At 50.9% G+C, this 24532-nt stretch overlaps 1 protein-coding gene across 1 annotated transcript; it reads right to left on the reverse strand.

The window, feature by feature from the left end:
• Nucleotides 1–24532, reverse strand: LOC128971421 (sodium- and chloride-dependent GABA transporter 1-like). The gene is made up of 14 exons (XM_054386968.1): nucleotides 24292–24532; nucleotides 18641–18772; nucleotides 17367–17467; nucleotides 15621–15730; nucleotides 15144–15276; nucleotides 13920–14054; nucleotides 12600–12703; nucleotides 12193–12317; nucleotides 11273–11385; nucleotides 6346–6477; nucleotides 5462–5564; nucleotides 3809–3909; nucleotides 3324–3491; nucleotides 1–105 (listed from the first exon to the last, which is right to left on the reverse strand). The coding sequence occupies exons 1-14, from the start codon at nucleotides 24530–24532 to the stop codon at nucleotides 1–3; spliced, it is 1803 nt and encodes a 600-aa protein (XP_054242943.1).

Raw genomic sequence — 24532 nt, forward strand, 5'->3', positions numbered from 1 at the left:
CTATACGGCAGCATCCGAGAGCCTCCCGTTCAAGGATGTCTTGGGCTGGAGGCCGTTGTTCTGAGTGTGCGGCTCTGCCTTGGGCTGTGTCATCTGCTGGAAACGCTACCCAGGAAGGAAAGCAGAGAGAATGTCAGCCAGCGGCAGCAGAGGGTGGTGGAGACCCTCACCCCCAGCCTCAGAGGTGGCCCCAGTTCCAGGATGAGGGGACAGTGCATGCAGCAGGAGCTGCTCCTCCAGCACCTTTCAGCAATCCACTGAAAGCCTCTGCAAGTCACCTCTGCTTGGGTGCTGCACACAGCACAGCAGCTCCTCCTTGGATCTGCAGCACAGGAATTGCCCTCCTGAAGCAGGCACACTGCTACTGAGCAACGCCAGCTGCCAGCAGGAACAAGAGAGCTGCAGTGGCAGAGGCTTTGGAGCAGAGCTGTTCTCCAGCTTCCATCATTTCCTCACCCAGGGCTGGTTACAGTGTCACTAACCAGCCACCTCAGGCTATGGTCTGTGCTGCTGATAGAGAGCAGGCCAGGCCACCTCCACAAACCTTTGTACCAGCAGCAACTCCTGCCAGACTGAGCAGGCCAAATGAAAGCTGCAGAGCCACGTAAAGTGAAGCAAGGACCCAGGAAAATATGGAGGGAGGGGCAAAGCATTACTGGAGGCATGAGGACTGAGCATCAGCAGTGAAGAAGAATTAATCACTTTTGCATGTCAGAGAGGGACTAATGTTGTAAACTGCAGAAAAGAAGGCACTGAAGAAAAGGATAGAGCCTGACCTGAACAGACCTGAACAGCACCAAGTCAGGGAGAAGCTCTTTTGTGCAGAGGGAAATGAGCTCCTGCTCTCTGAAGTAGCTGTTGCTGGGTGCAGTCCCTGCAATATTCACTGTACTGCTTCTGCCATTCATGGTCTTTTTTCCCCCTCACATTCATGCTCAGTAGGATCAAAATGACTTGTAATCTTCCCTGTCTGTCAAAACCACTTTATTCAGCACTGCCATCTAATTTCCCTCCAGCTCTATTACAAACTAATCCAGGATCTGAGCATAGAAGAGGCCAAAAATTCTGTCTCTCTGAAACCCACACACACAGAAGCCAACTTCTTTCCTGTGGCCATCTGCTGCTCACTCCTGGCTCTATGGACAGTGGGGAGGAGTTGTGGGTCTGATGTGCGTGGGTTCTGTTAGAGGCAGGGTGGGACAGAGAAGGTACACACTAGCCACTGCTGACTTGCACTGCTGGTTTGCAAGTGCTGAGGCAATGGGTGGAAACCTGCTCATGAGCTGCCCCCAGATGTCAAGGAAAAACATTCACCACCCCTAGTGGAGGCAAGACTGAGCTTAAACAAAGGGTTGTATTTCCAGTCTCCCCTTGTCCTTCACGTTTCCAACTCATATTATGAGGGGATAAGGAGACCTTGAAATATCTGAGAAAGGAGCTACTATTGGCATGGCTGCTGGTCTTCAACACAAAAAGGAAAGAACCTAAACTCTACCTCAGATGAGAGAGCAGAAACTGAAAAGAGATCTGAAACACCAGACTCACCCAGTTCCTCCACCAAAGCCCATCCAAATGGAGAGCTGGGTGGAAGGAAAGCCAAATTCACCAGCAACTTGACCTCAGAGGGTAGCCTGAAGCTGACCCAAGTCCAGCAGCTCCAGCCAGAACACAGCATCCATGAACTAAGTCTGTGGGGTTGAAATGGTGTCTAGTGTCGGTTGCAGTTGTCCTGGAAAAGCCAGAAGTCAGCACCTCTGCAGTGACTTCTTAACACTCATAGCTTGCAGCAGACTGCATTGAGACCCCAAGCAATGCCACAGGCTTGGAGCAGTGTGGCTGGAAAGCAGCTGGCAGAAAGGGACCTGGGGGTGCTAATGGACAAGCAGCTGAATAGGAGCCAGCAATGCCCAGGTGGCCAAGAAAGCCAAAGGCATCCTGGCTGGGATCAGAAATGCTGTGTCCAGGAGCAGGGAGGGGATTGTCCCCTGGGACTCAGCTCTGGGGAGGCCACACCTCGAGTGCTGTGTCCAGTTTTGGGCACCTCAATCCAAGAGAGATGTGGAGGTGCTGGAGCCAGGGCAGAGGAGGGCAAGGAAGCTGTGAAGGGTCTGGAGAATAAATCTGATGGAGAGTGACTGAAGGAGCTGGGGATGGTTAGTGTGAAAAAGAGGAGGCTGAGGGTTGACCTCCTGGCTCTCTACAGCTACCTGCAAGGAGGTTGTGGAGAGGTTGGTGCTGGTCTCTTCTCACAGGTCATTAGTGATAGAACAAGAAGGAACAGCCTCAAGCTGCAGCAGGGCAGGATTAGACTGGACAGTAGGAAGAATTTTATCCCAGCAGGAGTGGTCAGACACTGGAATGTGCTGCCCAGGGAGGTGGTTGGAGTCCCCAAGCCTGGATCTGTTTAAAGGTGGTTTGGATATGGTACCTGGGGCTATGGTTTAGGGGTGACCCTTGTAGAGTAGGGTTCTGGGTTGGACTTGGTGATCCTGGGGGTCTTTTCCAACCTGAATGTTTCTGTGGTTCTGAGACAGAGACTTTGTGCTCTCAAGACTGAAAGCACTGTAAATCAGATCTGGGCAGTAGTTATGAGGTGTGGCAGACAGAATCACCATTCCCCACTACATAAACCCTTGGCTAAGTTATTTAAAACAATGTTTTAAACAAGATTAGAGTTGTGGGAATTGTGGGTCCTGCATAAAATTCTGCATTGCTTCTTGACCCCTCTTTCTCTGAGTGCCCTTCATGAAGCACATGATGAATCACTGTAGTGCATGCTTGTCACTAGCAGGCCCTAGTCCTGAGGTACACCAAGCTTCATGCCTGGAGGCTGATCAGTCTGCTGAGACATTGCCAGGTAACCACTGCTCACAGCCAGGCACTGCTGGGGACTGGCATTTCTCTTGGTTAAGAAACCTCAAAGACTTCTTTCCAGTCTCTTACAGGGCTCCAGTCCTCTGCACCAAAGGGATGTCCAGGGAAAGAGGGCTCCCTTTCAGTGGTGGTGACAACACAAAGCTCAATGAAGTCTGTCCTCTTGGCCAGATGCAGCCAGCTGTGTGCTGCTCAGCAGCGCTGCCAGCCACTCAGAGCTGTTAGTGCTTAGCAATGCCAGGAGCTCCTTTCCAGCCTGTGCCGCTGGAGGCCATTCTGTGCACTGGAGCTGATCTGAGCCCTCCTGCAGGTGTGCAGAGCTCCTGGAGCACCACCTTGAAGTGCTCTGAGAGTTTTGTCAAAGCAGAGCCTGCTTAGTTCTCAGGTTCAGTTCAGCAGGAGGCTTACCCTAAGCAGAGAAAGAAGCGGAGTGGTGAAGCTGCTCGTACCTGCCGGAGGGTCCCCGTGGAGGTGAAGAAGCAGTACATCATGTACCCTGGGATCAGGAGCATGGAGGACAGAGCCATGAGCCAGCCAATGCCTTGGCCCCACGCAGGATAAACATATTTTCCCAGGGTCAGAGGGGTCATTTCCACCACACTGAAGAAAAACACCCCCTGGGAAAAGACAACCAGCCAGTGCAGATGAAATCATGCAACACCAAGCTCCATCCATCCATTCCACATTCACTGTCCTCTCAGCTCCCAAAAATCTCACAGCTCCTTAAACTAGCCTAGATGCTGTCAGCCCACCAAGTGGTCTCATATTATTTCTCATTACCCTATGTAAATAGCTGGAACTGGAACACTGTTGATTTCCCTCTTCATTGGACTACTCAGACAAGCAATGACCCCACATCAACTCCTCTACAGCCCATGCAAACTAAGAGGACCTTCTGGATGTACCCCTGCAGATAGAATGCCCCAGGTCTTACCAGGCAGACAAGAGGAGTGAAGAAGGCCCAGCAGATCTTCCACCAAACACAAGGTTTGTAGCCAATCATTTCTTCAATGTTCCTGTAAAACCTGTTCACACCTACACAAAGAAAGCAGTGTTGGAAAAAGCATCCCATCTGAGCACCATGGCCATCACCTCTTGGAATCATAGAATTGTCATGTTTGGAAGGGACCTCAAGGACCATCCAGTTCCAACCCCCCTCCCATGGCCAAGGACACCTCACACTACATCAGGTTGCTCAGAGTCACATCCAGCCTGGCTGCAAAAACCTCCAGGGATGAGGCTTCCACCACCTCCTTGGGCAACCTGTTCCAGTGTCTCACCACCCTCACAGGGAAGAACTTCTTCCTGACATCCAATCTGAATCTACCCATTTCTAGTTTTGCTCCATTTCCCCCCCCAGTCCTATCACTCCCTGACACCCTAAAAAGTCCCTCCCCAGCTTTCTTGTAGCCCCCTTCAGATACTGGAAGGCCACAAGAAGGTCTCCTCAGAGCCTTCTCTTCTCCAGACTGAACAACCCCAACTCTCTCAGTCTGTCTCCATAGCAGAGCAGCTCCAGCCCTCTGCTCATCCTCATGGCCCTTCCCTGGACACCTTCCAGCACCTCCAGAGCTTTCCTGTAATAGGGGCTCCAGAACTGGACGCAGAGCTTCAGGTGGGGGTGACAGAGATTCATTGGTCACTGGATTTCCTTCATGGCAAGGAAGCAGAACTCAGTGTGCCACTGAGACTAAACACCTCCCTCTGTGCTAGGAAGGGTACTCTGTCTGCAGGGTCATCTAGTTCTATGCTGTTTGCTGTGGCTCTGCTGCTCCAGCCCAGTCATACCCTACAGGGAGATAGGATTCTTCATGCTTTGATTCTGGATTGCCAGAATTCCTGTCTTCCTGCAGACCTGGACACAGTACTCCAGGTGGGGTCTCAGCAGAGTGGAGCAGAGGGGGAGAATCCCCTCCCTGGCCCTGCTGGCCACACTTCTCTTGCTGCAGCCCAGGCTCTGGCTGGCTCTCTGGGCTGCAAGTGCTCACTGCTGGCTCCTGTTGAGCTTCTCATCCCCCAGCACCCCCAAGGCCTTTTCTTCAGGGCTGCTCTCCAGCCAGTCCCTTCCCAGCCTATATCAGTGCTTGGGATTGCCTCGACCCAGCTGCAGGACCTTGCACTTGATCTTGATGAACCTCATGAAGTTGGCTTGGGCCCAGCTCTACAGCCTGTCCATGTCCCTCTGGATGGATCCCTTCCCTCCCCTTCTCATGACAGACAACAGGCTGGCCACAGCTAGAGGGTGAAAAATGATGTGCATTATCAAGGAGAAATAGGGGCACAAAACCAAATCCATGCTAGCAGCTTCCATGTTTCTGGTGTCCTCTTGAAGGACTGGGGGCAGAACCTGAGGCACCTGTCACTTTGTGCAGAGGTCTCTGTGATGTCCTGTAGCCATGAGATGACAACCTTCTGTTTCTGGGGCTTTTGGTTGTTTGTTTTGTGGTTTTGCTTTTTGAATTTCCTGCAGTTATCCCCCTTATGTATTTTCAGTTGCAAAGTGTCCATTAGTTCCCCTGTGGGAGGCTTCTGGAATAACTCCTTGTGTCTATGGAGAAATCAAAGGAACAGTGTCTTTTGTGCTTACCATAACACCAGGAAATTGAAATGGTCTCAAAGAAGACAAGAAAGAGAAGACACATGCCACTGGCTGAGTAGTAATCAAACAGCTTGAAGACATAAATGCCACCCTGAGGAGACAAAACCAGAGCCAAGGAGTTACAGATTATAGATTATGGTCACCAATATCAGCTGGTGGCTTGGATTGTTGCTATCTGTGTCTGATAGCTTTAATGTTAATTTTCCTGGACAGCAGAGCATTGCAGTCTGGTTCCCAACAGCAAAACTGATGTGCCCTTGCAGGCAGTTAGCCAACCTGCTCTGGCATGGCCAGGGGTGAGGAGAAAAGTCATGAAGGGCACTCAGAGAATGAGGGGTCAAGAAGCAATGCAGACTTTTATGCAGGACCCACAATGCCCACAACTCTAATCTTGCCTAAAACATTGATTGAAATAACTTAGCCAGGGTTTTATTTAGCAGTGAATCATCTCTGTTTCAGATGGAGTTACTTAATTTAGTCTGCTCTGCCTCTCCCAGGAATTTTGCTGTCTTGCCTCCTACTGTGCTCTGCTCAGCCCTAACCTCCACACGCAGGATCCTTGGCTCCAGACCCAGGGGATCAGAGTCCCAGCAGAATGGTGTCTTTATGTTACCTTAAGCCAATTGTTCCCTCAGCTTGGGCTCTGCTGGCTTGAGCCCCTAGTGCAAAGAGCAAAAAGCCAAGGCAGACTGACACCAGGATGGGGGTAAAAGGTGTGGAGCCCTCCCAAGTGACTCAGGATGTGGAGGTGATGAGCATGGCTGCTTATTCAGCAGCAGGATGACTCTTCTGGATGCTGCCACTTCTCCCACAGCTTTCAGTGCTGCTGTGCTATGCCAGAGTGGCTAGAAAGTTGCCATGCATGGAGGTACCTGGGTGATGTTGGAGAATCCAATGAGATAGGAGATGAAACAGACAATGGCAATGAAGATCTTCTTCCTGGCTCTCAGGAGGTGAGGATACTCATCCATCAGGGCTGTAATGAACCCTTCCACAGTGCAGAACTACAGCAAAAGGTACACACCAAAGACACACATGCAAGGATCTTAGCCTGACAGCACCACCTCCTGCATTTAACTCCAATACTGAGAGACTCATTGCTTTAAATGCTCCTTGCAGACAGTAGAAAAGGAAGCAGCTCTGCACAAAATTGGTCCAAACCATCTTCTGAAAATGCCTCTCTCCCACTGCTGAATATAGAGGGAGCTAAAAGCACCAGGATTAAATGCCTAAAATGAGATGAGATAAATGTCTGCTTTCTCCTCCTGTGGAAAGCCTCCTTTTTCTTCCCCTTCTCTACAACCTCCCCACCACTGCTCTGCTCCTACGTGCTGCCAGGCTCAGCCACAGCCATAGGGCTCTCTGCTGCTGGAGCAGGAGCAGGAGCAGGAGCTTGCTTGCTCTTCCTTTCCCATGGTGCCCTTCTCAGCCTTTTGCAGCAGTGCTTGTGCTGTTCAAGGACTGACTCACTCACTGAAGAGCTGCATTAGCCACTGCCCAAGGTCACAGCCATGTCCAGGACAGCCACACATCTCTGACTTCCCAGCCCTTCACTTGATTTCCCTCTCCTGAGCTGAAGGCATGTAGCACACTAGAAGCCCATACTCACAGTACATGGTCTTTCTGGAGCTGAAAACACTTGGTGCTTTCTGCAGTTCACAGAAAACATAAAGAAGTCACCACAAGCAAATCAAATCAGTTTTCCAATCAAGTTTTCCAATCAATTTTCCTTCAGTTCTGCTGGATAGCATGAGCACAGCCTGGTTGTATCTATTTGAAGTGCATCCTTCCCCCCAATTTCTTACTACATTGTGAGACTCACTTCTGCATCTCACTCACAGAAACCCTGTGGTATCACACCGCTCCCAGAGAGCACATCATGCCTCTAGCAGAAATGCCAGGAAGCTTATTGTGGTGGTAGGCCATGACACATGGCCCAGTACAAATCCAGACAGGCCTCAAGATGTCTAGACAGGTCCTTTCTCTCCCCTCCTTCGTGCCACAACAACAGGGCAAGGTGGGAAAAGGAACAAAAGGGACAGGCCCTTGCCTGTCTGGTAAACAAGATGCCCAGCTGGGGTCAGAGCATGAAAGCTGCCCCAGATACGAGGTCCTGGCCTCTGCCTATTATGGTCATAGCCTGGCAGAAGGCTTTCCATTGGGTGGCTACATGTTAGCTTTAGTGCCCACTGGACCAAGTGACCTCTGGCATTTTGTATATATACAAGTGTCTGGGGAGCCTGGGGGCTCCTGCTCAGATCCCCTTGCTCAGATCCCCTTGCTCAGATCCTCCTCACTCAAATCTGCCTTGCTCAAGCCTTGCTCACATCTGCTGAAGCCTCTCCTCACTTCAAGCCTTGTCGTTTCGACTGTCCTGCCTTGCTTCCAGTGCCTGGTCCAGAGCCCTGGGATAAAGCCTGAGCCTCCAACTGGATTACAAACCGACAGTTTCTGGAGCCTGTCAGCAGAGAGAGTGAGCTAGGGACCATCTCCAAATTCCCACTTTAATCCTCGTGAGTAAACCCTGGCCTGCTCATATCTTCCTAAGGGTTATTGGTTGGCCTTTGGTTTGTAAGTGGGTGAAGCTATTGGTGTCATAGCTTCTTCCAGTCTCTGAACTCTCTAAATTGTATCCAAACTGCCATTAAGCATCCTGGAAGAATTCAGGACCTAATAGAACCTGTAAGCAATTCTATCAGTTTTGTACATAGTTTTGGGGTGGGGTTTTGGGAAAATAAAAATAACTATATTTTATAATTCTCACCTCGTTAATTTAACCAAAACTAATACACTTATGCAGGCAGCAAGCTCCCAGCTTCCCTCCTCACCTTCAGCAAATGAAGAAGCCAGTGCAACCAAAATGAAAGAGGTTTCCTTGCTGTTGGTGTCAGGGACCACTGTGTCTCTGAGAAAGCACTCTACAAAGTGCTGGCACTTTTAGATTTGACTTTGAAGAGGGAAACAGGAAGAATGAAACCCTGGATGGAGGTGGATATAGTGACATACAGGCTAAGAAGAGCAGCAGAGGGCTGGAAAGATGTATGGAAGATGTGGAGAGTCTGTGCTGTTCCTGTTAGCTGGGCAGGGACAGTGCAAGATCTGGGCTGCTGGGGTTGGCTTCCATGTGAACAGAATGAACTGTGGAGATCTTTCTGCCCAGGGTTTTATACCCCCAGAGTGCAGAGTAGAAAGCTGGCATTCCCAGAGTATCAGAGCTCAGCTGCAGGAGCGGAGCCTTTTATGTTGGACACAAGTGCTCTTAAGGCACTTCAGGCATGGCTTAAGTTGTCCTTATACTCATTGACAGAGAGCTTTTTACTCCATCCCACCCAGCTCGTTGTCTGGAAGAGTAAGGACTAAGTCGGCACTAGAGTGTGAAGAGCTGGTGTGTCAAAAAAACACCACCAAAAGCTATTCTTTCCACTTGGATGCATGGCCAGGTGCTGCTGGAGCCAGGGGAAGGCAGAGAGGGAAAAGGGTTCAGAGGGGAGCTAGGGGTGGTCAGGGGCAGAGCGGGGATGTAAGGAGTGTCCACCAGAGCAGAGGTGAAGAAAAGGAAGTCTGACACAACATGAAGGAGTAAAGCTGACAGCCCTTGGATGTAGGAAGAGGAAAGCCAAGTCAGGGAAAGCACAGAGGGAAAAATCAGGGAGATGGATGATGAGGAACCCGGCTACAAAGGCACTGAAATCCCTTTGCCTCCTACCGAAATGACGCGGCTCTGTCCCAGGTGAGGCACAGAACCACACAGCAGCACTCTGCCTCTTCTAGGCACAGTACAGGCAGCAGCCTTCACACCACTGACTGAGAGCTGCTTCAGCCCAGTCTCAGAATTCAGAGGTGATACTGCCTGGAGGAGGTTCACATCTCCAACTCCAGGGACTGCAGCTCCCTGGCTGGCCTGGAGTCCACATTTCCCACCCTGCACACTCAACCTTAGACTGCCTGCCCTCCGAGCCTAGGTGTCAGAGGGGACCTAGGAAGTTCCAAGTGGTATTTCAGAAGCGATTGCAGCAAATAAATTCCACACCATACTCAGAGACCTTACTACTATGTCTGAGATTATTTCCCAGCGCTGAGTACATAATCCATGGAAGGCAATGATTTTTTTTCTCTCAGTGTAGATTCTTTTGGAACATTTAGTCATTATTTGAACTGCTGTGCCAAGGAACACCTGTGGCCATGCAGATCTGAGCTTGACAATGTTTATGAGAGCTGCCACGATGGAAAATCAGACTTAGTTGATTGGATTTCCTTGGAAAGCAGGTGTGACATTTCAGAAGTACCTGAGCCTGGTTAGGAACTAGCCTTAGGTTTATGAACACTACCTGCAAGCCAAGAGGGTGCCCATGCTGTACCGGTGGCTCACACGAAAAGGAGAACACATGTGGGCACAGACCAAGCACAGCCTTTTGGAGCCACCTCTGATTTTGGTGCTCTCAAAAGGCACACTGCAGTTGACTGCTCCACTAGGCAGATACTTTAATGCTGAATTATCCAGAAGTAGCATCACTCATGAAAATACAGAGACCACCAGCATTTGGTTCTGTTTTGTGAGGGCTCGGGGGGGAGCAGGGTACAGACCTTTTGCCACATCCAGCTGCTTCCCCTTCCAATATCTTCTAAGACTGAAAGAATCATAGAACACTCCAGGCCAGAAGGGACCTCCAAAGGTCATCTAGTCTGACCTCCCTACAGTCAGCAGGGAAGGTGAAGCAGTCATGGCACCCAGGCACCAGCTTTCCACAAGACATGGCTCTTTCCTTCTGCTGCTCTACCCCTGCTCACCTACAAACCAGGCCAGGGTGCTTCAGATCCACTCAGAGTCTCTTTTGTTATCAACAACAGTGGCAAAATGCTTCATCAGACCAATATCTGCACAGCACAGGAGAGCCCCAGCTCCCACATCCCAGTGCCTCAGCACTTCTTTTCTCAGTGCAACCTGTCAGTGGTGTGCCAGAGCACTGGTTCTGGCTGGAGACTGGTGCCCTGTGCAAAGGTGCTTCTCCCAGCCACTGAATTAGAGAGGACAGAGACTTTCTAGCCTAACCTAAGAAAGCAAGCCAAGAAATGAGATTTTCTTGACTCATAGGAAATGCAGTTTGGCTAAGGTGACACAGTAAGAAAATTCAAAGCATTCAAACTGAGCTCCTCACAAAGCACAAAGAGAACTGTGACGAGCACAAACTATTAGCATGCAGTTACAAAGAGAGGGAGTTAATGCTGATTTCCCTTATTTCAAATACCTATTTTGGGAGTGGGAGGAATCCTATTTTACAAGAACACAGCAATTATTACCTGAAAGAAATATTTTCCTTTCCCCCCAAGTATTTTGGCAAGGTTAGTTTCCCACTAGCTTTACTTGGAGCCTGTGAGCTCAGCTCCTACGGTCAGCCAGCAAGATGGGGACATGCTATGCCCACACAGCAACACCAGCACTTTGCTAGGGCCAAAAGTTCATCTGAACAGAGAAGAGCTTTCCAAAGATCTTCTCATCCTTCAAGGAACTGGTGATTTTCTCTCAAGGCTAATTAGTTCTGCTGGGCTGCTGGAAGCTGGTGATTACCAGTATTTTTAATGGACAGCAGCAAAAGGACTGGTGATCAGGTACTGCCACGCTTGCCAGTGCAGGGAAGAGTGCATAGGAATGACCACACAGAGGAGTTTTTGTTCCATGCAGCTGTATCTCACCATGAAGAGAAGACCCTGCTCAGTACTGTCCCTGTGGGGACACAACCACTACATCGTCTCCAAAGACGTTTTCATATCTTACCCCACTTGGCCCCTGGGTGGTCTCACCTGACTATCCAGTCCCAACATCATCAGCATGGAGAAGAAGAGGATTGACCAGAGAGGGGAGAGGGGCAGCTGTGTGACAACCTGCGGGTAGGCAAGGAAAGCCAGTCCGGGGCCTGTGGCAACGAGAAGAAGAAGGAGTCCATGTTCATAAAGCATTTCATGGGAAGCCTGACCTAAGGGTCACAGTCAAACAGAGACAGAAACCACAGTCAGGAAGTGCAGGTGTTGAATACCGGAGCCAAACCCCTGAGCCTTCGCCCATGGCACAGCCTTGCCCAGGCAGGCAGAAGTGACTGGAGATGTGCTTTGTCTTTTCCCACAAGCAATGAAGTCACCAAATTACTGCTATCAAATACAGCTGGAGCACCTTCCTAGAAAATTTAATGGGTATTCAGAGCTGGCTATAACGTTTCTGATGTCTTTTTTCTTTCCATAACAAGTGTGGTTATTTTTCCTTGAGATGAAAGCTTTCTCTGTGAAGACAGCAATTTCACATCATGTCGTTGTGCAAAAGGCAGCCTCATCCGAGAGAAAAAAAAATTACTCTGAGATTACCATTTCAAAATTTCACAGGGAAGAGTGGCTCCAAATTTTGAGCAGGTCTACTGTAAACACAGGCAGGATCTCTTCTCCTTAGGAAGGTTTCAGAAAGCAAATGGCCTAAGTACTTCACTGCATCAAGAGCACACCATACTGCAGCACTAAAAGAAGGTGAAGATTAAAAGCAGGTGGAGATGTCCCTTGCAGCCAAAGTGTGGTAAACATAAGCCACAGGTGCCTGAGACCCATCTTGGTGGGAGGGCATGCAAAAAAGGGTTGGACACTTGGGTCCCAGTCAGGAAAGGCCTGGGAGTATCCCATGCTCACTGAAAAGTTCCTCTCAGAGGCTGCTGCTGTATTTGACCCTGGGTTTCTCTTACCTGAGGAGGCCAGCTCTGAGATGGACTTCTTTGTGATGTGTGACATGAAGCCAACAATAGAGAATATAACAAAGCCAGCAAATACGCTGGTGGTGGAGTTTATGCAGCAGACAATAATGGAGTCTCTGGAAGAGAGAAAAAAGGGAAAGAAACCACCTGCACATTCCTACCACAAGTCAGGAGTGTGGGGTGGAGTAAACAAAAGGCCAGGTCCTGTGGAGAGCTGTTCCAGTGCCCTGGAGAAGCAGCAGGATGATGTGTTAGATGCTGTGCAAATGGGAGAGCTGCACTCCAACAGCTGCAGCATGTCCCCTAGGCTTGCCACCAGGAGGATGGCAGAGATCAGGCACCTCATTGTGACCCTCTCCCTCCCCACCATGCAGGAGGCTGGAAAGAAACCAACAGACCTGTAGACGTTGTTGTGGAAAGTGTTGTAGCTCCCCAGAGCAATCAGGGAGCCCAGCCCCAGGCCATAGGAGAAGAAGATCTGTGTGGCTGCATCCATCCAGACCTGCAGAGGAGCCAAGAGACAAGTGCAGTGGGAGCTCCCCTGCAGCAGCTCAGTGCAGAGCTAGTGAGGGGACTGGGTGCAGCCTGTGGAGGGGACTTGGCTGTGCAGCGCACTGGGCTGGGTCTGCATCCTTTCTCTCTGGCAAGAGCATCAGGTGTGCAGTCTGACCCAGAACCAGATGCACATCTCCAGGTCTCTAAAGCCTGTGGCTCCAGGCTTCTTGCAGAGCTGGCTGGGGATGGAGGAATGGTCTGTCCCTCTCATTTCTGAACAGTGCCCTTCGGCCCCCAGCCCAGGTCAGGAGGGACTCACACAGCATCTGGATTGTGTGTGTTTGCTTTCTCACAGCTGCATCCTGAGGGGTGATGTTTCCCTTGGAGTCCCATGGCCCACACTCATTCCCTCTATTCCTCTTTCACTAGCATATCTGGGGTTTTATTCAACATGCAGTTTCTTCTGCAAAAAACTGCAGATGGCAGCTTGCAAAGCTGGTCTCAGTGCCTTAATGGCAGATGAAGAGCAGGCTACTCATTTTTCAATTGCATAGTATTTCAAGCAAGTCTCCTGAGCCTGAGATTCCTGTTCCCAGTGTTACAGCCAATGCAGCACAGTCACAGTAAGTTTCTGGAAAGAGGGATCATTAAGACCCCTTTGAAAATTATGGGTATTCAGCTGCCCCTGCTCACAAGTGCTTGGTGACCTCTGGAACCATGAGAGCATCACTGCTGCAAGAGGCAGAGTCTGTGTCTCCTAAAAAACTGTACCTCTGCAAGCTTCCTTGCTCCTCCTGGGTGCCCTGTGTGCTTCCACTGACAAGGCAATGCCACTGGCCACCATTCAACACTTCCAAAAACTGCTGCCACATGCCCTGTGGTGCTCATGCTGCTTCTGAGCTCCCCACACTGGTGCCAGAGCATTGTCCTGTCTCTGGGACAGGGTGGTTGGTGAAACGAGGCACTCCCACTGCAGAGGGATGTCCCAACCAGAAGGGCTGGTTTCTCAGACCCCTGCCTACACCACAGCAGTGCTTTTGCACAGCTTCTCACTCATGATGGCCCTGCCCTCCAGCTTTGTCACAGTCTGCGAGAGTTGTGACTGCCTGGATGGAGCAGTGCTCCATTTTATACTTAGTATTTAATACATGCAAGGGAAGTGCCTGGGGAGGACTCATGCAGAGGCAAGTGGGAAATCAGAGCTTTCTGCACTAGATACTGACCTCAGAGTCAGAGAGCTTCCTAAAGTCAGGGGTAAGGTAGAAGAGGATCCCCTCCTTGGCTCCCGGCAGAGTGACTCCCCGGAAGAACAGGATGAAGAGCATGAAGTAGGGGTAGGTGGCAGAGAAATACACCACCTGCAAAAGACACCAGCTTTAGGTCTGCCATCAGCCCAGGAGCTTTCCTGCCCATGATGGCATTTCATCTCGTGTGTGCCCCTGTGAGAGGGGCAGCTCACTGGACACAGCTGCTGTCAGCAGCACCTCACTGTCCCGATACCACAACTGTTCCTGGCTGGCTGGCTGACTGAAGCTTTTCTCTGCCAATGACACACAAGGACACACTGACTGGCAGAGCAGCATGCTCAAGTCTGGATGACTTGCCCAAAGACAAGGGAATTGCAAGGGATAAATTTAGTCCATAGAAGTAATCCCTTCAAGCCATCATATTTTGCAGAGCTGAAGCTCCAGGCCAGCACATCACTGTGAGTCATCCTGACTGCTGCTTTGCATTTCAGGGGCTCACAGGTACCTGCATTCCTCATCACAGGGGTTGATTTTTGGCTGTCTAGCTAAAACCTGTTTGAGAGCCACCAGGGAAGTTAACAGCTTAGGTGACCTGCACCTGAAGTCTTTCTGATCTCTCTTCTACATCATTCCTTTCATAATGCTGTCCCTCTGTACCACACTGTGCTCTGAGTAACACATCTCAGTATCTCAGCATTGCTGTGTCACTGAACTAAGCAATGGCTCTTCTGCTGTGCTAGCCTGAGTTCCTGCACAGTGACAAGGTGCTTCTGATCTAAAGGTCTGCCACCAGTACCTAAAGGGCAGCAGGCACATTTTCAAGGGAGGTGGGAAGGGTTTTTTCCCACGGCAGTATTTTGACACAATTGTTTTCAAAAGAGCAAGCCCAGAAGAGGTCTCACTGTCTTTGAGGGCTGTCTCTAAAAACCCCTTTCCAAATCTCTTCCCATGGAGGCTGAGCACTCAGACCTGCAACTTTACAGGGAAGAGCTTAGAAGGAAAATCACCACAAACACAGCAGCAATTTTTACAACTGTGCAAAGTAAATGTCACATTTAAGAGCATCTGCTGTTATTCTGACCTGAAACAGGGCATCCTCAGCTGCAGGATCTCAAATGAAACTGAGCCCAGAGGGTGTTTCAGCAGCAGAAACCTGAGCAGTGAGAGGCAGCATGGATGCACCTAGCCCTCACACCATACCTTGCCTGTCCATTCCACACCCTTCCAGATGGAGAAGTAGACCAGCAGCCAGGCCAGGGCCAGTGTGCCGGCCAGGGGCCAACGGATGGTGCCAGGCTCCCCTAGGCTCCCAGACATCTGGTGCATGTTCCTCCTAGGGTGAGAGAAGTTGAGTTTAGGGCAGGTCTGACCCCTGGGGGAAGGGGGATTGGAGACCCCAGAGACTACTGGAGGGTGAAGGGCACAGAGGGTGTAGAGAAGCACAAGAGCCTGCAAAACCCTAAAGGGATCCGAGGTTCATTGATGCAGGAAGGATCTCTATCCACCTGAGCTGTGGCTGTGCAGCGCACCCCACACCCATGCCTACCCCACACCCATGCCCACCCCTGCCAGGGCTGTCCAAGCAAAGGGGCCAGCGTGCACTGGCACAGCCCCATCAAGTAGGCATGCTGGAGATGGGCAGGGGTGAGAGCTGCTGTGGGCAGGCTGTGGACATACTCCCAGAACTCGGTGACAGCACTGGTGAGGTTGGTGGTGTCATCCAGCGAGTAGTTGGAGAAGCAGCGATCGGTGTTCCAGGCATTCCCACAGCTCTGCCATGGCAGCTCCTGCGCCAGCACAAAGACATCAGCGTTAGCATCAGTGTGACGTCTCCTGAGGGCAGCAGTGGGAAGCAAAAATCTGGCTTCTGGTAAGGTGAATTTTATTTTTTGGTTATTACTTTTTCCTAACCAGGATGTGCAGCTCCCCTGTGTGAGCAGGAACCTTGCAGCCCAAAGCACAGCACCATTCTCCAAACTAAGGGTATAAGCGTGACACAGATTCTCCAGGAAACGGCATGATTAGGACCACAGCGTAGCTCTAATAAAACATAAGCAATTCCCCAGATAGAAAGCCATTTCTAATTAACTGTTGGTAATTAATAGCTACTAATTAAAATAGCTGCAGGGGGGATATTGTGTTTATGATCATGGCACCTTTTGGCTGTCACTCAATAAGTGGTTAAAATTTGCTGCACAAATACCCATCTGCTCCTTATCTCTCCTTCACATCAAGCTTCAATGACAGAAAAGCAGTGTGGCACTGAGAACAGGGGCTAAGGGCTTGTCTGCACAAATAAACTGCTGTAACACAAGCCCAGCAGCAAATCTGAAGAGCTGTTTGATGCTGTTCCTGGGCCTGATTCTAAGCAGCACAAAGGAGCTGGTGGGAGGTGTTTACACTGCAGGTAGCAGCACATCATTACAGATTCAATAGGATCAGCTTTGGCACTGCAAGCAATGAAACCACAGCCTCAGGGGCTGTGTGAGCTGGCAGGACAACTCACCCATGCCCTGCAGTGCCCTGGCTAAGGCAAACCAACAAGACCATCTCAGATATGTCTCCACGTGTGCCAGTCTCACTTCCCAAATGCAGTGCACCTGGATAAATGCAGAATGGCTATGCTGGGTGATTCCCCACTGCAGATAAGAGCTCAGGCTCCAGCTGAAGAAAGCCCTAAGATATTTGTATCTATGAAACATAGAGCCCTTTATCTGTGTTTTCAGTGCCTTGTGGCATCAGTGCCTTTAAGTGCTGCCTTCCCCCCACATCTAAATCAGTTCACTCCAGCCAATGATATCTCTTAATGAGCACACTGAGCTTGGCAGCAGGGCCATGCGAGGAGCAGGTGGGGACACCACAGTGGCCACTCAGGCTATTTGCACCCAGCCAGTGATTTCACTGTGGAGTAGCTAATTGCACTGAAGCAAATGCAGTGGCTCCAGCAGCTCTTTACAGCTACTGGGCTGAAATAAATCACTAAGGGGCAGGCACAGCAGATGTCTAAATGCTTGCTGAATTATTTTTCCATCAGAAAAAAATCTGGGATTTCATTTATAAACAGAGGTGTAAATGAGGACTAATTAAAGGAATAGGTTATGACAAAGCCAGGAGTAGAAGTGTGCAGCACTTAGCTTTACAAAAGCACTAGAAATATGACAGAGACACAAGGTGGGGTTTTAAAGAATGAACTGATTAGCCACAGTTCCCAGGGAGGGGACAGCATCGTCCCCTCTAGAGGACCAGCACTGGTGTCCATCGGCACTACACCACTGCCTCCAGGGCTGATGAAGCTCTTTGGGAAGGGACCAGCAGGGTGCTGAGGAAGGTTGTTTGCAAGCAGTTACTGGATGGTCTGTGGCACAAACAACTACTCCTCCTAGAGCAGAGAGTAGGGACCCTGTTGGCATGTCTGTGACTCACCGTGGTGAAAGAGTTGAAAAGATAGTAGAGAGCCCAGGCAATGATGACAATGTAGTAGATGTTCAGCCAGAAGGAGAGAACCACAGCTGCTAGCCCCACTCCTAGGAAGGAAGGCAGAGAACACTGTCAATCCAGGTCTCCAGTGCCCAACTACACTCAAGAACATCACAACTAAATTTGTGTCAGGTTGTACAGCTAAACTGAGCTGGTCAGCAAGGGAGTCTGCAGTACACTTCCCACCCACTTATCCCCACTGAGTGAAGAGTGCTGCCTTTCAGTGTGCTACAGGTACTTCAGGGACAGAGCTCCCTGAAAACAGGATCTGGTCACTCAGTGGATGACATTTTCTTTCCCACAACCAAATAATTTCTAAATCACTGCTGTGTTCCAGAATACTGCTCCTGGTTTATGTCCCTTATTTACAGCTTTCCTATGCAATTAAAGTGATCTCATATGAGGAGCCTTAGGGAAGGCTTTGTGCAGCCAGAACCTATCCATCACAGCCCCTATTGCTCATAAAATGCCTTCTCACCATGCAAGACTGCTTGAACAGCAGTCAGCTGATGATAGTGACTGTGGACATCAGGGTCAAGGATAGGATCACAGGATCAGAGGATGTTAGGGGTTGGAAGAGACCTCTTGAGATCTTCCAGTCCAACCCCCCTGTCAGAGCAGGACCATAGAATCCAGCACAGGTCACAGAGGAACACACCCAGACAGGGCTGGAAAGTCTCAAGAGAAGGAGACTCCACAAACCTCTCTGGGCAGACTCTTCCAGTGCTCTGGGACCCTCACAGTAAAGAAGTTCTTCCTCATTCTGAGGTGGAACCTCCTGTGCTGCAGTTTCCATCCATTGCCCCTTGTCCTATCCCAGGGCACAAGTGAGCAGAGGCTGTCCCTGTCCCTTCTTTCCTGACCCCCAGCCCTCAGCTATTGATAGACATTGATCAGATCCCCTCTCAGTCTTCTCCTCTCCAGACTAAACAGCCCCAGGGCTCTCAGCCTTTCCTCATCAGGCAGTGGTCCAGTCCCTTCCTCATCCTTGTAGTCTCCCTTGGACTCTCTCCAGCAGATCCCTCTCTTGAACTGGGGAGTCCAGAACTGAATGCAATATTCCAGGTGAGGTCTCACTAGGGCAGAGTATCTTGATAAAGATACATGGGAAAACTCCCCTCACCTGCCACCCTAGTCCCCAGAGATTTGCTTCCCAAACCACTGACGTAGTTTTGCCTGTAGTTGTGTGTCATCACCTTCATGAATTTCCAGCACAGTACCTTTAAACATAGGAGCTAATTTCCAGACTCCCAGCCCACCAACAGAGGTATACTGGCCCAGAGCAGTTTCCAGCAGGAAGAGAGGAATACCAGCGAACACCAGCGTCAGGAAATAGGGGATGAGGAAGGCCCCTGGAAGAAAGAACAATGTTATCAGAGGGGTCAGCTTTACCAACGAGCAAATGCCTCCAGCTGTAGGTCATTATCCTGCAGCACCCAGGCAGGGGATGAGGAGCAGACTTGCTTGGAGGTGGCAGTTTGCAGCTGGTGTGCTCAGCAAGTCTCCTACTCTCTTCTCCTTACCTGTTCCTATCACTATGGGTATCTGTAGCACAAATACACATCCACTGGCTATGTGATGTCAGCCTCACTTTGTTGTTAGGTGTGTAGGCAATGCTAAGTCCAGTGTGACAACAAACCTGACTGCCAGTGACAGTGGTGGCTTGTCAGCATTTTCTGCCTCACATGCAGCTCCCAGTTCTTCACCTTGAGGGAAAAGCACACAGGAGTATCTGGCACTGGCTAATGCTTACTTCATTTTCTCTATGGACCCTGTGGAAATAATCTCACTAGGAATGAGGTAGCACAGCTGTTCAGTAGAGGCATTACTTGCACCCCATTATTACAAGAGCAAATGGAATAGGAAAGCTTTTTTGTGTGATTTGAAGGGTGTACATGCTCAGGTCATTCTGACTTCTAGGACTTGGGACAGTGCTTATTTTCCAGGCTCTTCATATAGAGAATCAAAGAACACAAGAATGTTTTGGGTTGGAAGGGACCTTTTAAAGGTCATCTAGTCCAATCCCTATCACAGTGAGCAATGACATCTTTAACGAGATCAAGTTGTTTAGAGCCCCATCCGACCTGACCTTTAACGTTTCCAGGAATGGGGCATCTGTCAGCTCTCTGGGCAACCTGTTCCAGTGTTTCACCACCCTGGAGCACATGCTGGAGCATGCCATCATTCCAGAGCAGGGCAAACTCTTTGCAGAAGATGCTGGTTGGGAAGAGAGAGGACACACTCAGTTTGCTCAGAAGCAGCTGGCTGTGTGACCCAACAGCACTGGCTTCTGCACTGAGCTGTCAGTCTAAGTCTTATTCTCCAGGTATCAGTGGAAAAGCAAACACAGAGCCAGCAAGAAAAGCCAGTCTGGAAAGCTGCAACCCAGCTTCAACCAGGCAGAGTCAGGCTCCAGCAGCTGCTCTCTGAGGGCAGGGAAGCAGTGAGGCACAGCCAGGGATGCTGGCTCAGGGGACACCCAGCTGGAGACTCTTGCCTGCCAAGCAGGGAGCTGAGCCCAGCTGGGAGAGGCAGGCGTCAGCACCCGGTGTGGGATTATATGGGAGGCTGCATGCAAGACGAGCTGGCAGCAGGTGGCAGGGAGAAAACATGCTCCGGGCCAGGAACTCGATGACCATGAGCCTGAATCAGAAGCTGACGTGCAAGCACAGGCTCTCGGCTCCAGCAGCAGCTTGGCATGCAGGAGCAAACAGCTTTGAGCATCGCTGTGGGAGGAGCAACGCCTGCTCCGCAATGTCCCCTGTGCTCTTGTTACACACTGCAGCCTGCGAGGTGCAGCCTCCTAGGAGCTTTGCAGGAAGGCAGGCTCTGCTCTGAAGGCATGAATGCTGCCTCACTACAGCTGTGCGTCTCCGTAGAGTCTGGAGACTGAGCTTATCATCAGTCACAGGACCTCACTTACCTCTGTCAAAACAGCTGATGGTTTGTAGGTGAAAGATTTTATTAGACTATTGAGGAAAAAAGCAGACAGACTTTTGGACTTGAGTTACTTATCCTGGCTTGGCAAAAATCCTCTACAGAGCAGACCATAGCCTGGAACTGAGAGCTGAAGACAACACCACTGTTACTCTGCAGTCAGGTCCCTGAGCAGGCAAAGCATCCTTGGCTGCTGTACAGCCACAGGGGGAAATGGTTCTGATATTTGTACCTAAAGTTTGCCTGCCTGTACCTACATGTTTGGCACAGAAAGAAAGAAATGGTCTTTGATCTCCACCCATGGATGAGCTGCTGAAAGGTTTGGTTCAGTTTCTCAGCCTGCTACAAATGATTGTGTGTGACCTTGGGAGAGTCCAAACTTGTCTCCAAAGTCCATGGGTCCTACCCTGCCTGCACAGGGCACATGCCCTTGGAGGCAGAGGAGGATCACACAGCACCTGACACTCCCCCAAATCTGCCTGCCATCTCCAGCTCCTAGCACCATACAGCAAGGAACCATCATTAATCCCTACGATGGCAAACACTGCCCACGGATCAGAAGCTGAGCTTTACAAGCTGCTATGTGCTGCTGCTCAGTCTTGACATGTAAATGGGAATGCACGATGCTTAAAGAAGTGCTCCTGAGGTCTCAAGTTACTCAAGCTCAGGCTCTCAGAGACAATTTTAGCACCTACTGAGTCGCATTTAGAGTCAGGTAAAATCCTGTTGGCATCAGGAGGACTGCACGAGGTTAGAAAGTGTTGCAGAGGCAGGGGTGTTCGTCATAGCTGGGCCCATTCCCTGGCACACAGAGCCAAGCCTGCTCCCTGCAGCGGATGGGCCTTGCGCTGGGCTGCCGTGCCTTTGGCTGAGTATTCCCTAACGGCGTGCCCGATCGCAACGCCAAGCACCTCACGGCTCCCGGTGCCGAGCAGCTCGGCCGTGAGCTGATGCGGTGTGACGGTGGCAAGCGAGACGCCGATATTTCCACTCAGCTCAATCCGCCTGTGCGTAATGGAAGCCGCACACATGGCGGCGCTCCATGCAGTGCACACGCGGGGACGCTAAAATTAGAGTCGCACCCCCGGTCTGCTGTGCTCCCCGGGCACCTCCCCCGGGGCAGAGCCGGGCGGTGCGCACCCGATCGCGAATCGGCTGCCGTGAGCCCCTCGTCCGGCGCTGCTCAGCGGCTGGCAGTAACGCTGCCGTGCGTCAGCTCTGCCGCCCGTCCCCAGCAGCAGCAGCAGTAGCAGCCCCCACTCGATGCTCCTTATCGCCGGCTGCGCTGCCGGCCGCGCTTGCGGGCAGCCAGCCAGGGTAGGGGAGAGAGCAGAAGCCGGTGCAGACTGCCGTGAGCCGCACGGAGGAGGGGGCAGCCTCCAGTTCACCTGCCTGGCGCTTTTGCTCACGGCTGGCTGCTCGCTCCGTGTGCCTGTGGCTGCCGGGCCAGAAATCGCTCTGTGCGCAATTGCCAATGCTGAGAACAGCACTGCACGCCCCCACAGCACCCTCCCGCCTTGGATTTGAGAGCAGCCCTGGGGAGAAGGACTTGGGGGCACTGGTGGATGAAAAACTGGACATGAGTCGGCAGTGTGTGAACATATCCCACAAGGCCAACTGTATCCTGGGCTGCATCAAAAGAAGTATGGCCAGCAGGTCATGGGGGTGATTCTCCCCCACTGCTACACTGTGGTGAGACCTCACCTGTAGTACTTAGAGTGGCTTGAGTTGGAAGGAACCTTAAAGGTCACCTAGTTCCAACACCCCTGCCATGGGCAGGGACACCTCCCACTAGACCAGGTTGCCCAAAGCCTTATCCAGTCTGGTCTTAAATCCTTCTGGGGTGAGGTGTCCACAACATCTCTGGGCAACCCATTCCAGTATCTCACCATCCTCATGGTAAAAGACTTCTTCCTAATGCCTAATCTAAATCTGCCCTGCTCTGGTTTAAAACCATTGCTCCTTGTCCTATCACCACATAAAATGATCCCCCTCCAGCTTTCCTGTAGGCCACCTTCAGGTACTGGAAGGCTTCTATAATGTCCTCCCTGGAGCCTTCTCTTCTCCAGGCTGTACAGGTCCAACTCCCTAGACTTGTTGGAGCAGGTCCAGAGGAAGACCATAAAAATGGTCAGAGGGCTGGACCACCTTTCCTGTGAAGAAATGCTGAGAGAGATGGGGTGGTTCAGCCTGGAGAAGAGGAAGCTCTGGGGAGATCTAATTATGGCCTTTCAGTACTTAAAGGGAGCCTATAAGAAAGGTGAGGGCAGTCTTTTCAAGGAGGGCCTGCTGCAACAGGACAAGGCATAGTGGTTTTAAACTAGAGAAGGGTAGATTTAGACCAGATACAAGGAAGAAATTTCTTACGATGAGAGTAGTGAAACACTGTCCTAGGTTGTCCAGAGAGGTGGTGGATGCCCCATCCCTGGATATGTTCAGGCTCAGGTTGGATGGGGCTCTGAGCAACCTGATCTAATTAAAGATATTACTGTTCACTGCAGTGGGGTTGGACTAGGTGACCTTTAAAGGACCTTTCCAACTTAAAGCATTCTGTGATTCCACAATTCTGTCTCAGCTGACTATGAACAGGATTGGTTTTAGCTTCATAAGACTTCTCATCAAATTACAGACATCATCATCCCCACTTTTATGTGTGAGGAGACACAGCCATGGGCAGCAGAAATCCAGTGTGTCTGAAATGGTGCAGCAATCACAGGGTAGAGAACAGGCTAAAAACTGGTGCTGGGACTTAGCTGCCGGGCTGGTGTTGTATGAGGAGAGCTAGAGCAGTCAGGTGCCAGTGTGGCTAAATAACTGTGGCAGTCTTACCCCCCAGCTCCAGCAATGGTGGCACCAGCTGCCCTGGGTAGGCCTGGGTAGTTCCTATGAGCTTCACCTGGCTCAGCTGCACACTCACACACCTCCACAAAACAACATACTGAGCTAGATACCTTCTTGGCAAAATGGAGAGCTGTCCAATCTCCCACTGGGAAGCATTCCACCTGCTTCAGAGAAGGGGCCAAGGCTCCCCTAAAGGCTGTGGAGCTCCAGGGACAGACTGCTGTGGAGGGCTGTATCACTCTCTTCTCTACCAGGACAGGAGGAGAAGAGCATCCTACAGCACTTGAGAGGGGAGAGATGGTGCAAAGACAAAAAGAACTTTAAAAGCTGGTGCTAGCTGTCTGCAGAGGAGAGCTCTGCTACCAGCTACACTGCAGGTACTGCCACCAGCTGCCAGCTACACTGCAAGTACTGCCACCAGCTGCCAGCTACACTGCAGGTACTGCCACCAGCTGCCAGCTACACTGCAAGTACTGCCACCAGTGGCCACCCCATCTTGTGAGCTGTTTTACAAATGTTAGGATGGAGACAATAACTGTGACCCTTCTCGCAGCTCATTTCCTTCCATGGATGATGGCAGTCACACGTGCCTGTGTACATGTATGTGTTTGTATGCATGTCTACATGACCCCACTATAGCCCACGCAAATCTTCTAGCCAGAACTCCTCAGGCATCACCCAGACTCACACACAAAACTGTTGCCCCCTGAGAATACACTAGACAGAGGAGAAACTCATCATTAGCAGATATAAATTGATGCTTTCCCTAGGAACGTGCCAGCATCCAGTTGGGTGTCTCTTTGCATACCCCTCCTTGTCAGAAAATGAGGTTCCCAGACACTTTGTTGGAGCTCTGCAAATGTGGATTTCAGAAGCTTGGCAAAAGGCAAACTTCTCCTTGTATTTCTTTGTGCTGCTTCTTCCCAGCCTGCACTTGCTAGTACAGCTCACAGGCTGTGGAGACTACCCACCCAACAGCTCAACCGCTCCCATCATGAGGGAGTGTCCTCAGCCGGGGAACCAGCCCCTTCCCCAGACTCCACCAAACCAAAGCCCGCCGAGGGCCAAGCGGAGGCTCTGCACATTGCCTCACCTCCTCCATTCTTGCCGCAGAGGTATGGGAAGCGCCAGACGTTGCCCAGCCCAATAGCATAGCCCACGCAGGACAGCAGGAAGTCAAACCTCCCCTTCCAGGAGCCTCTGTCTGGGATTTCCTTCTTGTTCTTCTTGGCGCTCATGGCCTTGGGGGTAATGGGCTCTGAGTCCTCCAGGGCTGCCTGCTTCACCTCGGAGGGAGAGCTCAGCTCCACAGAAGTGTTGTCCATCTTCCCCAT

Source organism: Indicator indicator, chromosome 14, assembly GCF_027791375.1.
Source record: "Indicator indicator isolate 239-I01 chromosome 14, UM_Iind_1.1, whole genome shotgun sequence".
Classification (NCBI taxonomy): Eukaryota; Metazoa; Chordata; class Aves; order Piciformes; family Indicatoridae; genus Indicator; species Indicator indicator.